The 15,975-nt window shown below is 45.9% G+C and overlaps 1 protein-coding gene across 6 annotated transcripts in view; it reads left to right on the top strand.

Moving 5' to 3' along the window:
- The window catches only part of SCAP (SREBF chaperone), a 258,977-nt gene that overhangs the window by 226,194 nt on the left and 16,808 nt on the right, over positions 1 to 15,975 (top strand). For 5 of the 6 annotated variants that reach the window (XM_033931922.1, XM_033931925.1, XM_033931923.1 and 2 more), the window contains 4 exons: positions 1,426 to 1,508; positions 8,676 to 8,753; positions 15,047 to 15,129; positions 15,681 to 15,847. In XM_033931922.1, coding sequence (XP_033787813.1) covers positions 1,426 to 1,508; positions 8,676 to 8,753; positions 15,047 to 15,129; positions 15,681 to 15,847 — 411 coding nt within the window. The remainder of the gene's footprint in view (positions 1 to 1,425; positions 1,509 to 8,675; positions 8,754 to 15,046; positions 15,130 to 15,680; positions 15,848 to 15,975) is intronic. The other variant, XM_033931927.1, reaches the window with a different exon arrangement.

The raw sequence follows: 15,975 nt of genomic DNA, 5'->3' as shown, positions 1-15,975 counted from the left end.
GCTCACTTTGGTCCTTATTAAAAAAGCAAGGAATCTCAAAACAAAGCTTTTCGGTGGCACCCCAATGCCTTGGACTTGGTGTTAATTCTATAATGGAATTTTAGTGCCAAGATTCCATTACAGAATGCTGGTGTGAGTTGGCAATAGTGCACTCATGTTTAGGTGTAACCTGTTACACTATGTCAGTGGCGAGTGTAAGTTGCATGCTGAAGTGTGCCAAGAAACACCTGTAGCTTATATTATTACATAACATAACATCATACTTCTTAAGCGCATTTACAAAAGATTAAAAAACTAAGAAAAATTTAAGGATGACTAGAGAAAAATTATTTGATCAAGTATTTTGAAAAGAGATATGTTTTCAGATGAGTTCTGAAGGGTTTATAAGAATGGGCGCCAAGCAATAACAATCGAAGTTCTTTATCATGTGAGGCCGCTTGGAATGCTAAAGTATGGTCGAGAAATTTCTTACTTTTCCAGCCCTGTATTGACGGAAAGGTAAATAGGGCATGAGATTTTCTACTATATTTATGTGATGCTAAAGAAAATCTGTTAACCATGTAAGACGGAGTGGTTCCATACATAACATAGCAAAAGCAGCCCAACTTGAACAAAACACGAGCCTCCATTGGCAACCAATGCAGCTCACAATAAAATGGAGTTACATGATCGTACTTTTTAAGACTATAGATCATTCTAACCGCTGTATTCTGGATCGATATAAGTCCTTTGGTTGTCTATGTTTATATGGTCACTGTGCTGTGAACCAGGTCGAGAGTGTAGTCTGAGAGTCGATACAAGTCTAGCCATGTCTTTCTTGGGAATTGTTAAATATACAATTATTACAATAATCTAAAAGACTTGAGAACAAAGACTGTGCCAAAAGTTTAAAAGCAGAAAACTCAAAAAAAGAGTCTTAATGCGCAATTTCCAAACCTACATGTCTACCTGGGAAGCATGCCTGTGGTCCACTCATGCTCTGCCTATATGTGCAACCCCTTTGCAGTTCTACCTTATAGAATAACAGCGTATGCAAACACTACATATAAACCCTCTAGGTCAGGGGTATCAAAGTCCTCCTTGAGGGCCGTAGTCCAGTCGGGTTTTCAGGATTTCCCCTATGAATCTGCATGAGATCTATTTGCATGCACTGCTTTCATTATATGCTAATAGATCTCATGCATATTCATTGGGGAAATCCTGAAAACCCGACTGGACTGCGGCCCTCGAGGAGGGACTTTGACACCCCTGGGCTTAACCCTTACTGTATTAGAAGTCTGGTTCTAATGAATGACACGAACCTTCTTCTTGGCCTCTTTCACTTCAGCTACTTTTGTTCCACACTCTGCCAGTACTCAGATGCCCTGCTGGGGTTTTGTTTTGGGGTTGTTGTTTGTTTTGTAACTTTTGGTGTCTTTCTTTAAGGTGTGGGACGCTATAGACGGTACCTTGCGCTGCAGTGAGGAAGGACAGTTTGGAATTACTGCACTTGTATTCCTAAACCATAGGTAAACAATCCAGTCTTCAATGAGAGATTTTCTTGTTTGGTTTTTAAGGTCTTCTTTAGGGCTGCTTTGCAAGATGGGAAGGGAGAGATTCGATTTGTAGTCTCTTTTGAAAGGAAAATGTTGCAACAAGTTCCACACGTGAAGGGATGGGGAGATGGCAGGGTACAGTTAATTCATCTTGTCGCTTCTCAGGGCACCTCTTCAAGGCACTTGTTCATCCTACTCCTCTCAGTGGAAGGTCAATAACTAAGTCATAATTATGAAGAAATCTGTGTCCTTCTGGTGGTAGTATTCTTTTTGTTATATACTCGTATCATATGTATTGACTGTCCGTCAATGTTCCTTTCCCTTCAGATAGTGGCTGGAGCTCATATTAACATGAATGAAGGTCCAGCAGCATCTTATTTTTATATGAACTGTTATGAAGTGCCAGGGGCATCTAGCTAATGAAATGTGTCCTTTTTAATTCTTATAATGTGAAAAGTGAAAAGCCAGTGTGAGAAAAGGGACTACCACTGGGTTTTTGAGCCTGCGTGCTGGCTTGTGGCCCATGCTCAATATAAATCCTCGTGAAGCTCTAATCCAAAAGAGCAGGGCCTCTCAAATCTAGGAAGTCATACGTAGCTCTCATTTACGCTATGAATTTGAAGGATCAGCGATAGAAAAATGAGCAATTTCCAGATAATTCTATAAAGTAGTTGCTAACACTTACACACCAGTTATGTGCATAAATGTTCAGAATAGTAGCATATAAGAGCACGTGCACCTTTATTTTGTAAATATGTGCATATTTTACTGGTGAATGTGCACAGAAGTAGAGTCTGGGTGTGGGCGGGGCACATATTTGCATGCTTAATTTAGAGTAATATGTATGCTGCCATATGGAAGCCCGTTGATTACCAACACATAGGCGCGCACAGACTTAAGCAAGCTGTATGGCTGGCGCAAGCATTTGTCCTAAGTGCATAAGTGAATGTATAAGTGGTTACACTATTATTTTATAAAGGAAAGTAGGCACTGGGCGCCCTAATCAAAGATGCCTAACTTCGGAATCTATGCGCAACTTTTTTTTTTTTTTTTAAATTTGGCTTAGTTGGCAAGGGCATGCCAATTTTTAGTCAATCAAAAAAAAATAATTCAAATTAAGAACTCTGCAGGTGACTTTTAGGAAGGCTAGGGACGCCTACATCAAGGCACCCTCCAACGCCTACCTGAAAAGTAGGCGTGGTTGACTTGGGCGTCCAAGTTAGGCACTGGCAAATTAGGTCAGGTAAAACCTGGCTTGATGTATCAGCGCCTTCATCATAGGATGCGTATCGACAGCTAAGCAAGTCTAGGCACAATTAGGCAAGATTTTATAAGCGGTACCTAGCGGTTGATTGACAATTGCGCCGAATGATGCCTGCAATGACATTTATAGAATCTGGCCCTATGTGCCTATATACGAGTAAAGTTTTTTAGTTATAGAATTACCCTCTTCTAGTGCAGTAGGCACATCATTCTTGAACCTGTGGGTTGTGCATATCTGATGTACATTATTTGTGCTCTTGCCTCCCCTCGCTCTGGGCTGTTCTGTAAATTCTCAGTTTTACTGTCTAAACACGAGATATTAGAAGCCTGTCTGTTTTGCTCTTCTTTATTTTTCTGTAATTTAGTTTTTTTATTATCTAGTCGTGAAGCTCCTGGTCTCGGGACCTCTCTGGCTGCTAGAGAACACAGACTCTGAGGGCAGAAGTCTGTATCCAAGAGGCAACCTACTTAGCAGGGCACCTGCTTGGCCAGCCTGCATTAACAATCCGGGAGCTCAGGGACTGTTCTCTTGGGAGCAAGGTTCACTCCAGGTTTTGTCCGCAGAGAGCTTGAGTGCAGGCTGAGTGGCCCCGTGGCAGTTTTTATCCAGGATCGGGTGTTGACTGTGTTTCTCTCTATGACTTCATGCGCGAGTTCCAATGGGGGTTTGAGGTCTCAGTTTGGCCGGTAGGACTGAAGAGCAGCCTGAAGAAGCAAGTTATCCGGGATTCCAGGTTTGTCTGAGGCAGTTTTCAGTCTAAGCAGCTCCTAGCAGCAGCAATGGCACAGTGAGTACTGGCTGTAACACACTATGAGAGAGATCAGAGGGAAGGGGGTCTTTTAAAAGAAGTTTGTAAAGATTTCTGGGGCTAGAGCCAGGATCCTCTACCTCTAAAACCCTGTTCCCCAAATTTTTTTTACCTCTTCTTTAGCTCCCAAGGTCCAAGGCGGTAAAATTGCTGCTGTGGTGGTCATCTTGAATTTCCTGATTTTGGCGTAAAAGCCTTTATCTACCTCAAAACACCTTGATTTGGCCCAAAATTGGGTTAGATGGACTCCTCAGGCCGATACTCAGGATTCATGCCAGATTTGCACTGGATGGCCGGCCAAGGACTGTAGGTGTTCCATGAGCCGTGCGGCATGTGAAGGAGGGCGGGAGCCACTGGCTTAGTCTCCTCAAGTCCCTCTGGTAGTATGGGGTCCCAGATGACATGAGTTCCAGGTCAAAAATCCTGGTTGGAGCTGGGAAATGGTGTAAGTGCATCTCTGGCAAAACGCAGCTGCACATCTATCATGAAACCCCAGAATGACACACAGGAGCACCGGCAAAGGCCATCTGGGCATCCTGATCTTGCTTTTGCTCCAGAATTTATAATCGTGATATATGAAGCATACGTAAATGACAGTGGTCACAGAGATCCCTTGGGGGTAGCGGTAGTGGTAGCGCCAGGGGTTCCCTCCCTAAGAGCGCAGTTTCCCCACAGCAGAACCATGCACAAGAACTGGGAGTACAGTTTGAAGAAGATCGAGATGAAGTGGAGTCTGTAACTATGCATTTACTTTCCCAGTCTGGGTCCTCAATACTAGAAGATTCTGCATTGCACCTGGGAGTGCCAGGTCCCGACCAGGTGGCAGCTCTGGATCTCGGAGAGGACCTGACTATGCGCCAGCTGTTTAAACCCACAGCACTTTTGGAGATCATTACCAAGTCTCTTCAAGAATTAAAGCTGGAACCTCCACAGACTTCTTCTACCCAGTGTTCGCTTATGAGCAGCACAAAGACTCATACCATGTGTTTTCCCTCCCATCCCAGACATTACTGAGATGTTGACAGACCATTGGGAAGTCCTAGAGCGGGGGTCGGCAACCTGCGGCTCCAGAGCCGCATGCGGCTCTTTTCCACCTTTGCTGCGGCTCCGGTAGTGTGTCACGCAGGCATGCAGCTTACAAGTCCGGCGTCACGGCGGGAAATAGCCATGCTGAGCAGTGAGCTCAGCACATACACAGATGAAAGCCTTGCTTGCTGATTGGTCCGGCGGCCCCGTGCCGCCGGACCAATCAGCAAGCAAGGCTTTCATCTGTGTAGTGCTGAGCTCACTGCTCAGCATGGCCCGCCGCGACGCTGGACTTGTAAGGTGCACGCCTGAAAAAGAAATCATCCTGGCCGGGGTCGGTGTCATGCTCCGGAGATCTACAGCCTTCCTATCTCCCTCTCCCTTCTACCTGCTTCCGGCCACATCCCCTGCTCCGCGGCTCTCTTCGGCAACTCAGCAGCAGCGATCGACACAAGCTTCTGACGTCGGGGCCTACCCTCTGCGAGTCCCGCTTGTTTCAACTTCCTTTTTCCACAAAGGCGGGACTCGTAGAGGGAAGGCCTCGATGTCGGCAGCTTGTCTTGATCACTGCTGCTGACGAGTTGCTGAAGAGAACCGCGGAGCAGGGGGGTGTTGCCAGGTGCAGGTAGAAGGGAGAGGGCCAGATGCAGGACTCGTGGGTGAGGGAGGAGAAGAGAGAGAGAAAGAGAGAGGGGAGGGAAACAAAAGGAAATATTTCATACTGGGCTGGGCCGGAGTGGAGGGAGGGTGGAAAGATTCTAGCTACAGGGTGCAGTAACAAAGGAAAAGGGGGGAAAGCTGAAAATGGAGATAGTGACACAAAGAAGAGAAAGGGTAAGCAGGACCTACTGAATAAGGATAGAGATACAGAGGGGACATGAAGAGGAGGTGAAATAGAGACATAGAAGTAATGCTGAAAAAGTGTGTGGGGGGAGATAAAGACATTGAAAGGGCAAATGGTGAACATGGCGTAAAGATAAGGACAGAGACAAATGAAGATTCTGAAAAAGTGGTGAGATAGGGATATAGGTGAGATGGACACAAAGAAGGGTGATGCTGGAAAATAGGTGGAATGGTAATTCTGACAGACACAGAAGGGAAATGCTGGATCAAGGAGAGATGGGGCTCAGGCTGGATGGAATGAGGAGAAATGCCTTGTTGGCCCGAAACTTCCTCTCCTACGTCAGAATTGACGTCAGGGAGCGGAATGCTGGTCAGCGCAACACTTCTGCAGGGAAAGCTTGGGACAGCGGTGGCTTGGGGGCTGTTCCCTGATTGCGGTGGCAGCAAACCGAGTGGCTTGGGGGACGGCACGGAGACAGAAAGAAGGGGGAACAGGGAGACAGAAAGAAAAAGTTGGGGGAGAGAATGAGGTCTGGAGGAGAGGAAACATACAGGAGGCTGAAAGAAAGGAAGAAAGATTGGATGCACAGTCAGAAGAAGAAAGTGCAACCAAAGACTCATGAAATCACCAAATAGCAAAGGTAGGAAACATGATTTTATTTTCAATTTAGTGATCCTGTATATAGCATTAAGATAAGAAACAATATATGCAGTGTTAGATTTGTTTTATAATGGTTTTGCGGCTCCAAGTTTTATTTTCTTTTCGAAAACGGGTCCAAGTGGCTCTTTATGTCTTAAAGGTTGCAGACCCCTGTCCTAGAGGGACCCCTTCAGTTGGCTAAAGCCATGCCAAAATTTTACGTGATGGACGCTGAATTTCATCAGCTGTTTATTCCACCAAAGGTGGATTCCCTAGTTGTGCAGGTTATCAAGCGTACCTCCCTCCCCAGTGAAGGGGGAGTGGTGTTGAATGATGTACAGGACCGAAGGCTGAATTTTGTTCTTTAGAAGCAATTTTTGACCTGATGGTCAGCCAACAAGAAAATGTTATGTTTTTTTTCAGTCGAAGATATGAGCCAGGAAGCACCGGTATGGTGCCCTGATACAGCCATGGCCATAGGCAGGGCTCCTGTATGTGTTCCCTCTGTGGCTCATGATAGGCAGAGTCCTATGAAGAATAATGTTGCATTTGGGGCTGGTAGGTTTCATCGCATCAGATTGGCCAAGGTATCCATGCTATGCAGATCTGAACCATCTAAAGAAAGACCAGGGTCTCAGACTATCCTGCCATCTGGGGTTACTCTTACAGGATCCAATCGCCCTGGAAGATCCAGAGCACTTTGGTCTTACAGTATGGCTGTCGAGCTCGAAGCCTTAGTGCACAAAGGCTATTTGGAAGAGGTGATTGTTACTCTCCTAAAGTCCAGGAAGAAGACAACCTTGGCCACCTATGTGAAGGCTGGTAAGTGCTTCCAGAGCTGGTGTGCACAGAAGAGTGAGGACCCAGCAACAGCACAGGTTTCACTGGTCCTAGCATTCCTTCAAGAAGGGCTGGAGAAAGGCCTAGCTGTTGGCTCCCTCAAAGTACAGATAGCAGTCTCTTGTGATTCAGATCCCAGATGTGTCCAGATTTTGGAAGGGAGCATTACATCTGCATCCTCCTGTACATCAACTGTTTCTGATGTGGAGCCTTAATCTCATTTTGCAGGCTCTCACTAGAGCTCCGTTTGAGCTGTTGAAGATGGACCTGACAGTTAAAACGGCATTTTTAGTGGCGGGCACATCTGCATGTTGGGTGTCTGAACTACAGGTTTTATCCTGCAGAGAACCATTTCTCTGATTTTCAGAGATGGGGGTAATGCTGTGTACAGTCCCTTCTTTTTTCCTGAAAGTAGTCTCCAGTTTTCACATCAACCAGGAAGTACAGTTGCCGGCTTTCATGCCTTCAGGGTCCAAGAAGAATGGCAAAGCCTTGAAATTGCTGGATCTCTGCAGAGTGTTGCTCTGTTATCTGGAAGTGACAAATGAGTTTTGACTGTCGGATCATCTTTGTGCTGGTGGGTACTGGTGGCCGGGGCCATCTGGAAGTGACAAATGAGTTTTGACTGTCGGATCATCTTTGTGCTGGTGGGTACTGGTGGCCGGGGCCATCTGGCTTCGAAGGCAACCATTTTTAGATGGATTCATATAGCCATTTCTTCAGCTTATTTTGGCAGCAGAAAACAACCTCCAGTACCTTTTAAAGGCACATTCCACTAGGAGCATAGCTTCCTAGTCTAGAGCAGTCTCCCCTGAAGAAATCTGCAGAAAGGCCACAGGATCACGGCCAAATTGGATACCGTGTTTGGATCTTCAATGCTTTCCACAGGCTCATCTGTCGCACCCTAGGTTCCGGGGGACTCCAAGTTTCCAAGTTTCCAAGTTTATTAATTTTTTAATATCCCGACCATCAAATGAATATCTGGCCGGTTTACAAAGTATAGTAAAAGTAAATAATAATTAAATACAATGAAGTGAACGAAAATGACATTAACTAGACTAACTGGAAAGTGAGGATAGGAGGGGAAGGAAGGGAGAAGTTACATATATTAGTTAAGATAGGAAAGGGTGGGGGAAGGGTTGAACAAGTGGGGTGTGGTAGCATTGTTGGAGCGATTACTTACTCGCATTAAAAAAACGAAGTAAAAAAGAGAGAAAGGGATCTAGGGACGGTCATAAGCGTCTTGGAATAAGAAGGTCTTTAAGCCAGTCTTGAAATTAATTAGATTTTGTTCGTCCCGAAGGTATTGTGGAAGAGAGTTCCATAGTGTAGGAGCGGTTACGGCAAAATTAGTTTTTCGGGTGTAGTAGAAATCTTTGAGAGAAGGAATGAAAAGGAGTTTTTGGTCAGTGGATCTAAGTGTGCGAGGGGAACATTGTGGAATCAGTAATTTATCGAGGAATAGTGGTTGATGGGAATGTTTAATTTTAAATGAGAGTAGAATGATTTTGTAGGTTATACGATGAGTGATAGGGCCTTTGATAGGCCCTACAGGTTCAAGAATGATGTGCCTATTGTACTAGAAGGTACTATTGTACCTTGATTAATCTTCTTTCTAGTAAATAGGCACATCATTCTTGAAGCCTGCCCTGTCAGATTAGCCTGCTTACTGTCTGATATGTCCGTATTACCTATATCTTGTTTCTGTCCTCTGTTCAGCAAAATCAAGAATAGAGGAGACCATCCCTATTTTGAAGAGATCGAATATCTTTCAAAACTCCAAGACTATTATTGCAGGTTGGTGGCTTGTTCGTTCTACCTCGTTATGTATTTGAATTTTCCATGTTTATTTCATGTTAAATGTTGTGATATGAGCATTATCCCAGGACAAGCAGGCAGCTATTCTTGACTGATGGGTGACGGCACCGACGGAGCCCCGGTACGGACAATTTTAGAGTGATTGCACTCTAAGAACTTAGAAAGTTCTGGTAGGCCGCACCGCGCACGCGCGAGTGCCTTCCCGCCCGACAGAGGCGCGCGGTCCCCAGTTTCTTAGTTTCCGCGGAGCTAAGAAGACGCGTCTCTCTCAACGGCTGTTGTGAGAGGATTTTTTGTGAACTTCCCGCTCGCGTAAACTTTTTGAGGAATATTATTTCCTTTCCTTTTTTCTTTATTTTCTTTCTTAAAAAAAAAAAAAAAAAACATTTTGTTTTTTTTTTGCCTGTTTTTCGGCCTTGCCCCGGCGGGGCCTTTAGCCACCATCGAGGCCTCGGCCTTCGATTTGGCTGAAGCCGTTTTTACATTCATGCCCCCCCAACCCGGCTTCAAAAAGTGCCAGCGGTGTGCACGACCAATTTCACTAACTGATCCTCATAATTGGTGTCTCCAGTGTCTTGGTCCCGACCATCGAGCGTCAACCTGCACCCGCTGTGCAACTTTAAAAAAGAGAACTCTTAAAAATCGAGAGATTCAACAAAAATTATTGTTTGGTGCCGAGATGTCTGATTCTACACCGGCACCGACATCGGCACCGGCGCAGTCGGCACCCACATCATCGACACCACGCGATACCGCGGCGGTGTCGACTCCAGGTAAGCCGGCTAAGAAGCCTTCCCCGTTGGAGCGTCCTCCGGTCTCGATGGCAGCGAGTCCAATTCTGCCGACCTCGAGGCGCCCACGGAAGCGCTCCGCTCCAATAGAGGTGAGCCCCTCGACATCGGGGTCCTCATCCTCGGAGCGTAGAGCGGCACCGCAGGTACCATTAAAGAAAAAGACGGTACCGGTGCCTTCCCTTGAGGAGCGTATAGCTGCTGTTCTGAAGGAACAACTTAAAGAACAGCTACAGCACCTCCTACCTCCAGCCCTGGCATCGAATTTGCCGGTACCAGTCCGGTCTGAGCCACCGGTACCGATAGTGGACCGTCCTATTTTATCGACGTCCACTCTATCGGTACCGGTACAGTCGGTTTCCTCGGTCTCCATGCCGATTCTGGCCCCGGAGCCGAGAGCTCACCATCAAGCTGTACAAACTTCGGCTCCGGTGCGTACTGTAGCATCCCCCGGTACCGAATCGGGCAGGTCGGGGAAGTCTCTTCACAAGTCCCGGCATTTAGAGCCTTCCACTCCAGAGTCTCGAGACCGGAGTTCTCAGGTTCGAGACCCTGACTTATGGGGTGACTCGGAGGATCCTCTTCTTTCGGAGGGAGAATGCTCTTCTGGTGATGAGGACCCGTCTCTTTTAGAAGCCTCCTCTAAACCAGAAGTATCTTCCTTTTCTTCATTTTTGAAGGAAATGTGTGATTCTCTCTCCATTCCTTTGGAGGCTGAGTCAAAGAAATCCAAGGCTTTCCTTGATGCCTTGGACTTTGACCAGCCTCCAAAGGAATACCTTAAACTACCTCTCCATGATATATTGAGAGAGACGTTTTATAAAAATCTGGAATCTCCTTTAACTATTCCTGGAGCGCCTAGAAAGTTGGATTCCTTGTATAAAGTCATTCCTATTCCTGGGTTTGACAAGCCCCAATTAGCTCATGAGTCCCTTTTGGTTGAGTCCACTTTGAAAAAGTCCAAAGGGGCTAGTGTATATGCCTCAGTCCCTCCTGGCAGAGAGGGCAAATCTATGGACAAGTTTGGTAAAAGGCTATACCAAAATGCTATGTTAGCAAATCGATCAGGAAATTATGCATTCCATTTCTCTTTTTATCTTAAGCACTTAATTCAAAATATCACTGCTTTTGAGAAATATCTTCCTGATAGGAAAAAGTCTGCTTTTCACCACACTTGTTCATCTCTTTTACAGCTTCGAAAATTCATGGTAAGATCTATCTATGATACTTTCGAGCTGACCTCCAGAGCCACGGCCATCTCAGTGGCCATGCGAAGGCTAGCCTGGCTTCGTGTTTCAGAACTGGACGTTAATCACCAGGATAGGCTGGCCAATACACCTTGCTTAGGGGATGAGCTGTTTGGAGATTCCATGGACTCCACCACCCAGAAATTATCGGCTCATGAGACCAGATGGGACACGCTTCTTAAACCTAAGAAGCCTCCACCAACTAGGCCCTTTCGTCCACAATCAACCTACCAACGTAGATTTGTGGCTCGTCCTCTGCCTCAAACTGCTCAACAACCTAGGCGTCAGAGGCAACAGCGTCCAGCTGCTAGACAACCTCAGCAACAACAGCAGGTAAAATCTACTCCTGCACAAAAGTCTACTCAACCCTTTTGACTTGGTTCTCCAGAACATAGCCAGTCTTCTCCCTCCTACTCAACTTCCACAGCCTATAGGAGGACGTCTTTCTTATTTCATAAGCCGTTGGGAACTTATCACGTCAGATCAGTGGGTTCTGAACATCATCCACCACGGCTACTCTCTCAACTTTCAAACTCTACCTCCTCCAAGTCAACCAAAAGAGTCTGCTTCGCACACTCAGTCTTTCCTTCTTCTCCAGGAGGTTCAATCCCTTCTCCTTTTGAACGCCATAGAGGAGGTTCCTCTAGATCAAAAGGGACAGGGATTCTACTCCCGTTACTTTTTAGTCCCCAAAAAAACAGGAGATCTCAGACCAATTCTAGATCTCCGCGATCTCAACAAATGTTTGGTCAAAGAAAAGTTCAAAATGCTCTCTCTAGCCACTCTTTATCCTCTTCTAAATCAAGGCGACTGGCTATGTTCTCTCGATCTCAAAGAAGCATACACTCATATACCGGTCAATCTGGCCTCCAGACAATACCTACGCTTCATGATCAATCGTTGTCATTACCAATACAAGGTACTACCCTTCGGTCTTGCCTCCTCTCCGAGAGTGTTCACCAAATGTCTGATTGTGGTGGCTGCCTTCCTGCGATCTCACCACCTTCAGGTCTTTCCTTACCTGGACGATTGGTTGATAAAGGCCAATTCATCTCAGACTGTTCTCCTGGCCACCAATCAAACCATCAGGTTTCTTCAACTTCTGGGGTTCGAGATCAATCTACCCAAATCTCATCTCATCCCCACTCAGAGACTTCAATTCATAGGAGCGGTCTTGGACACAATCCTCATGAGAGCGTTTCTGCCGTCCAATCGTCTTCAAACGCTTCACTCTCTATGTCAGCAGGTGCTTCCACAGCGTTCCATCACAGCAAAGCAAATGATGATTCTCTTGGGTCACATGGCCTCCACAGTTCATGTCACGCCTCTTGCACGTCTTCACCTGCGCACTCCTCAATGGACACTAGCTACCCAGTGGTCCCAAGCGACGGATCCTTGCTCACGTCACATATCTGTGACATCATCTCTTCGTCAGTCTCTACAATGGTGGTTGGTATCCTCAAATCTGTCCAGAGGTCTTCTGTTCCATCAACCTCCTCATCAACTAGTCATCACCACCGATGCCTCCCCTTATGCATGGGGAGCTCATTTGAACGAGTTCCAAACTCAAGGTCTTTGGACTGCCCAGGAAAAGAAGCGTCACATCAATTTCCTGGAACTCAGAGCGATGTTTTATGCCCTCAAGGCCTTCCAACATCTTCTTTTTCCTCAAGTTGTCCTGTTGTGCACAGACAATCAAGTTGCGATGTACTACATCAACAAACAGGGTGGGACGGGCTCTCGCCTCTTATGCCAGGAAGCCCAAAAGATCTGGACTTGGGCCATAAATCACCATCTATTCCTGAAAGCTATTTACATTCAGGGAGAGGAGAATTCCTTAGCGGACAAGCTCAGCAGAGTTCTCCAACCTCACGAATGGACAATCGATCCGGTAACTCTACAATCCATCTTCGCTCAATGGGGCACCCCTCAGATAGACCTCTTTGCAGCTCCGCACAATCATCAGCTGCCCCTATTCTGCTCCAGACTCTACTCACCTCACCGTCTGGCAGCGGATGCTTTTCTCCTCGATTGGTCCAATCTGTTCCTGTACGCTTTCCCTCCTCTGCCTCTCATGTTGAGAACCTTATTCAAGCTCAAGAGGGATCAAGCAACCATGATTCTGATTGCTCCGAGGTGGCCCAGGCAACATTGGTTCTCCCTTCTACTTCAACTCAGTTCCAGGGAACCTTTTCTTCTGCCTCTGTATCCTTCTCTGCTTACTCAGCATCAGGAAACTCTCCTACACCCCAACCTACAGTCTCTGCACCTGACAGCTTGGTATCTCTCGGGCTGACTTCTCATGATACACTCTTGTCTCAGCCTGTTCGTTCAATTCTGGATGCCTCCAGGAAACCGGCCACTCTTCAATGTTACCATCAGAAGTGGACACGGTTTTCTTCATGGTGTTTTCTCCATCATTATGATCCCACTTCCCTTGCAGTGGAGACATTGTTGGATTATCTCCTTTCTTTGTCAGACTCTGGCCTCAAGTCCACTTCAATCAGAGTCCATCTTAGTGCTATAGCAGCTTTTCATGAGCCAATCCATGGAAAACTCCTCTCAGCTCATCCCTTAGTGTCCAGGTTCATGCGGGGTCTTTTTAATGTGAAACCACCTCTTAAAGCCCCTCCTGTTATCTGGGATCTTAATGTAGTTCTTTCCGCTTTAATGAAGCCTCCATTTGAACCCTTGGCTACTGCTTCTTTCAAGTTTCTCACTTGGAAGGTGCTTTTTCTTATTGCTCTTACCTCTGCCAGGAGGGTCAGTGAGCTCCATGCACTAGTGTCGGATCCACCTTTTACAGTCTTTCATCATGACAAGGTGGTTCTGCGTACTCATCCAAAGTTTCTCCCGAAGGTTGTCTCTGAATTCCATCTCAACCAATCCATTGTTCTGCCTGTCTTTTTTCCAAAACCTCACTCTCATTCTGGTGAACAGGCTTTACATACTTTGGACTGTAAGAGGGCTCTGGCTTACTATTTAGACCGTACTAAGCCTCACAGATCATTCCCTCAACTCTTTCTGTCCTTTGATCCAAATAAATTGGGACGTCCTGTTTCTAAACGTACGTTGTCTAATTGGCTGGCAGCGTGCATTTCATTCTGTTATGCTCAGACCGGACTGACACTGGAAGGTTCTGTCACAGCCCATAAAGTCCGAGCTATGGCAGCATCTGTAGCTTTCCTCCGATCCACGCCCATTGAGGAAATCTGCAAAGCTGCCACTTGGTCCTCAGTTCATACTTTTACATCTCATTATTGTCTGGACACATTTTCCAGACGGGATGGACACTTCGGCCAATCTGTTTTGCAAAATTTGTTTTCCTAATGGCCAACCTTCCCTCCATCCCTCTTTTATTAGCTTGGAGGTCACCCATCAGTCAAGAATAGCTGCCTGCTTGTCCTGGGATAAAGCACAGTTACTTACCGTAACAGGTGTTATCCAGGGACAGCAGGCAGATATTCTTGCGTCCCTCCCTCCTCCCCGGGTTGGCTTCTTAGCTGGCTTATCATAACTGGGGACCGCGCGCCTCTGTCGGGCGGGAAGGCACTCGCGCGTGCGCGGTGCGGCCTACCAGAACTTTCTAAGTTCTTAGAGTGCAATCACTCTAAAATTGTACGTACCGGGGCTCCGTCGGTGCCGTCACCCATCAGTCAAGAATATCTGCCTGCTGTCCCTGGATAACACCTGTTACGGTAAGTAACTGTGCTGAACAGATTTATTTCTTGGGAAGACTCCCTGTACCTCTCCCTGCTATGTTTTCTTCTCTAGAGCTGACCATCTGTTTTGATACGAACTGAGGAGTTATAGGACAGTCCAGAGTGAGGGGAGGCAGAGTAGATTAGAGATGCAAAACCCACAGCTTCAAGAATGATGTGCCTATTTACTAGAAAGAAGATTATCAAGGTAAGTACCTAATCTTTCCAGGTGGAATATTACACAGAAACAGCCAATGGTAAACACTTGTACACTTGACATATGAGTACAAAAATGCACAGGGCAATGTCAATAATTCACCAGCTAACCAAAAACATGTACATAGAAACATAGAAAAAAAGCGGCAGTTCTGCTGTACCTGTAACACTGAACCACATGACACAGTAAAACAGTCACTGTTGCACCAGATACATATATTGTGCTGGATGGGAATCATAGCCTTACTGAAGGAACAGGCTGCCTCTGTAAGCTAGGCATGCACTTACCATTTTTACATGTTTTTCCTCTGTCAAAGGATTGTTGCTGCCAGACTGAACGGTTCCTTAGATTTCTTTGCATTGGAAACACAGGAATCCATGAACCATCTACAGTTCCGAGGTATGAGTACTGGTGGGTGTAATCAAAATTACAAAATGGCAGTTTTATTGATTCCTAGCTGGCTGTATAACACGCATCGGGCAGATGCGTGGCAGAACCTCTTATTTGAGTAATGACTTTTAGGGCTGAGGATAAGAAGGAAGTGATATTCTTACTAATGGGTGACATCATTCATGTTGTTTTTAATGGCTAAATCTCTACTTTCTTGGGTGGTTCTCACTTTGAAAGTGATCAGTCTTATATTGAGAGTTGTTTTTTTTTCACAGAACTTAATGAAGTCACTGTTAAAGTACAAAAGCAGACTCTTGATGACTTGCATACAATCTTCTCAGTGTTGGCTAGACTGCCCCGTCCCATTTTTTTAGCATACAATAAAAAGCTCTTCAATTTATGTGGTTTATTTAAAAACTGTTTATACTGCTGCATCAAAAATCCTAAGCTATTATGATGAGTTATTTTATGTGAATTTGTGACATCTTGATTTCACTTTAACCACTGCATATATCATATGGTATAATAATTTTAACTGAACTTCTTGTCTTAAACCTCAGGAACTTCCAATAGAGGCAGCATGTCAGCCTCTCCAGTGTACAGTAGCGATGATGTCATCTCGTGTCTGCTGACACACACAGTGCCCTGTGCTCATCAGAAGCCAATCACAGCACTGAAAGCTGCTGCTGGACGGCTGGTGACAGGGAGCCAAGACCACACTCTGAGAGTGAGTGCTCTGTGACTGGCAACTTGTTCTCACAGCCATTCATGAATCCTTTGGCTGAGTAGTTTTGCTGTGTGTGTTTGAGGGAGGGAAGATCTTGGTGTAAGAATCCCCACCAAGTCTGGTATGTG

The sequence above is a fragment of the Geotrypetes seraphini genome, chromosome 2, assembly GCF_902459505.1.
Source record: "Geotrypetes seraphini chromosome 2, aGeoSer1.1, whole genome shotgun sequence".
Classification (NCBI taxonomy): domain Eukaryota; kingdom Metazoa; phylum Chordata; class Amphibia; order Gymnophiona; family Dermophiidae; genus Geotrypetes; species Geotrypetes seraphini.
This window is presented reverse-complemented; position numbering and strand designations above follow the sequence as displayed.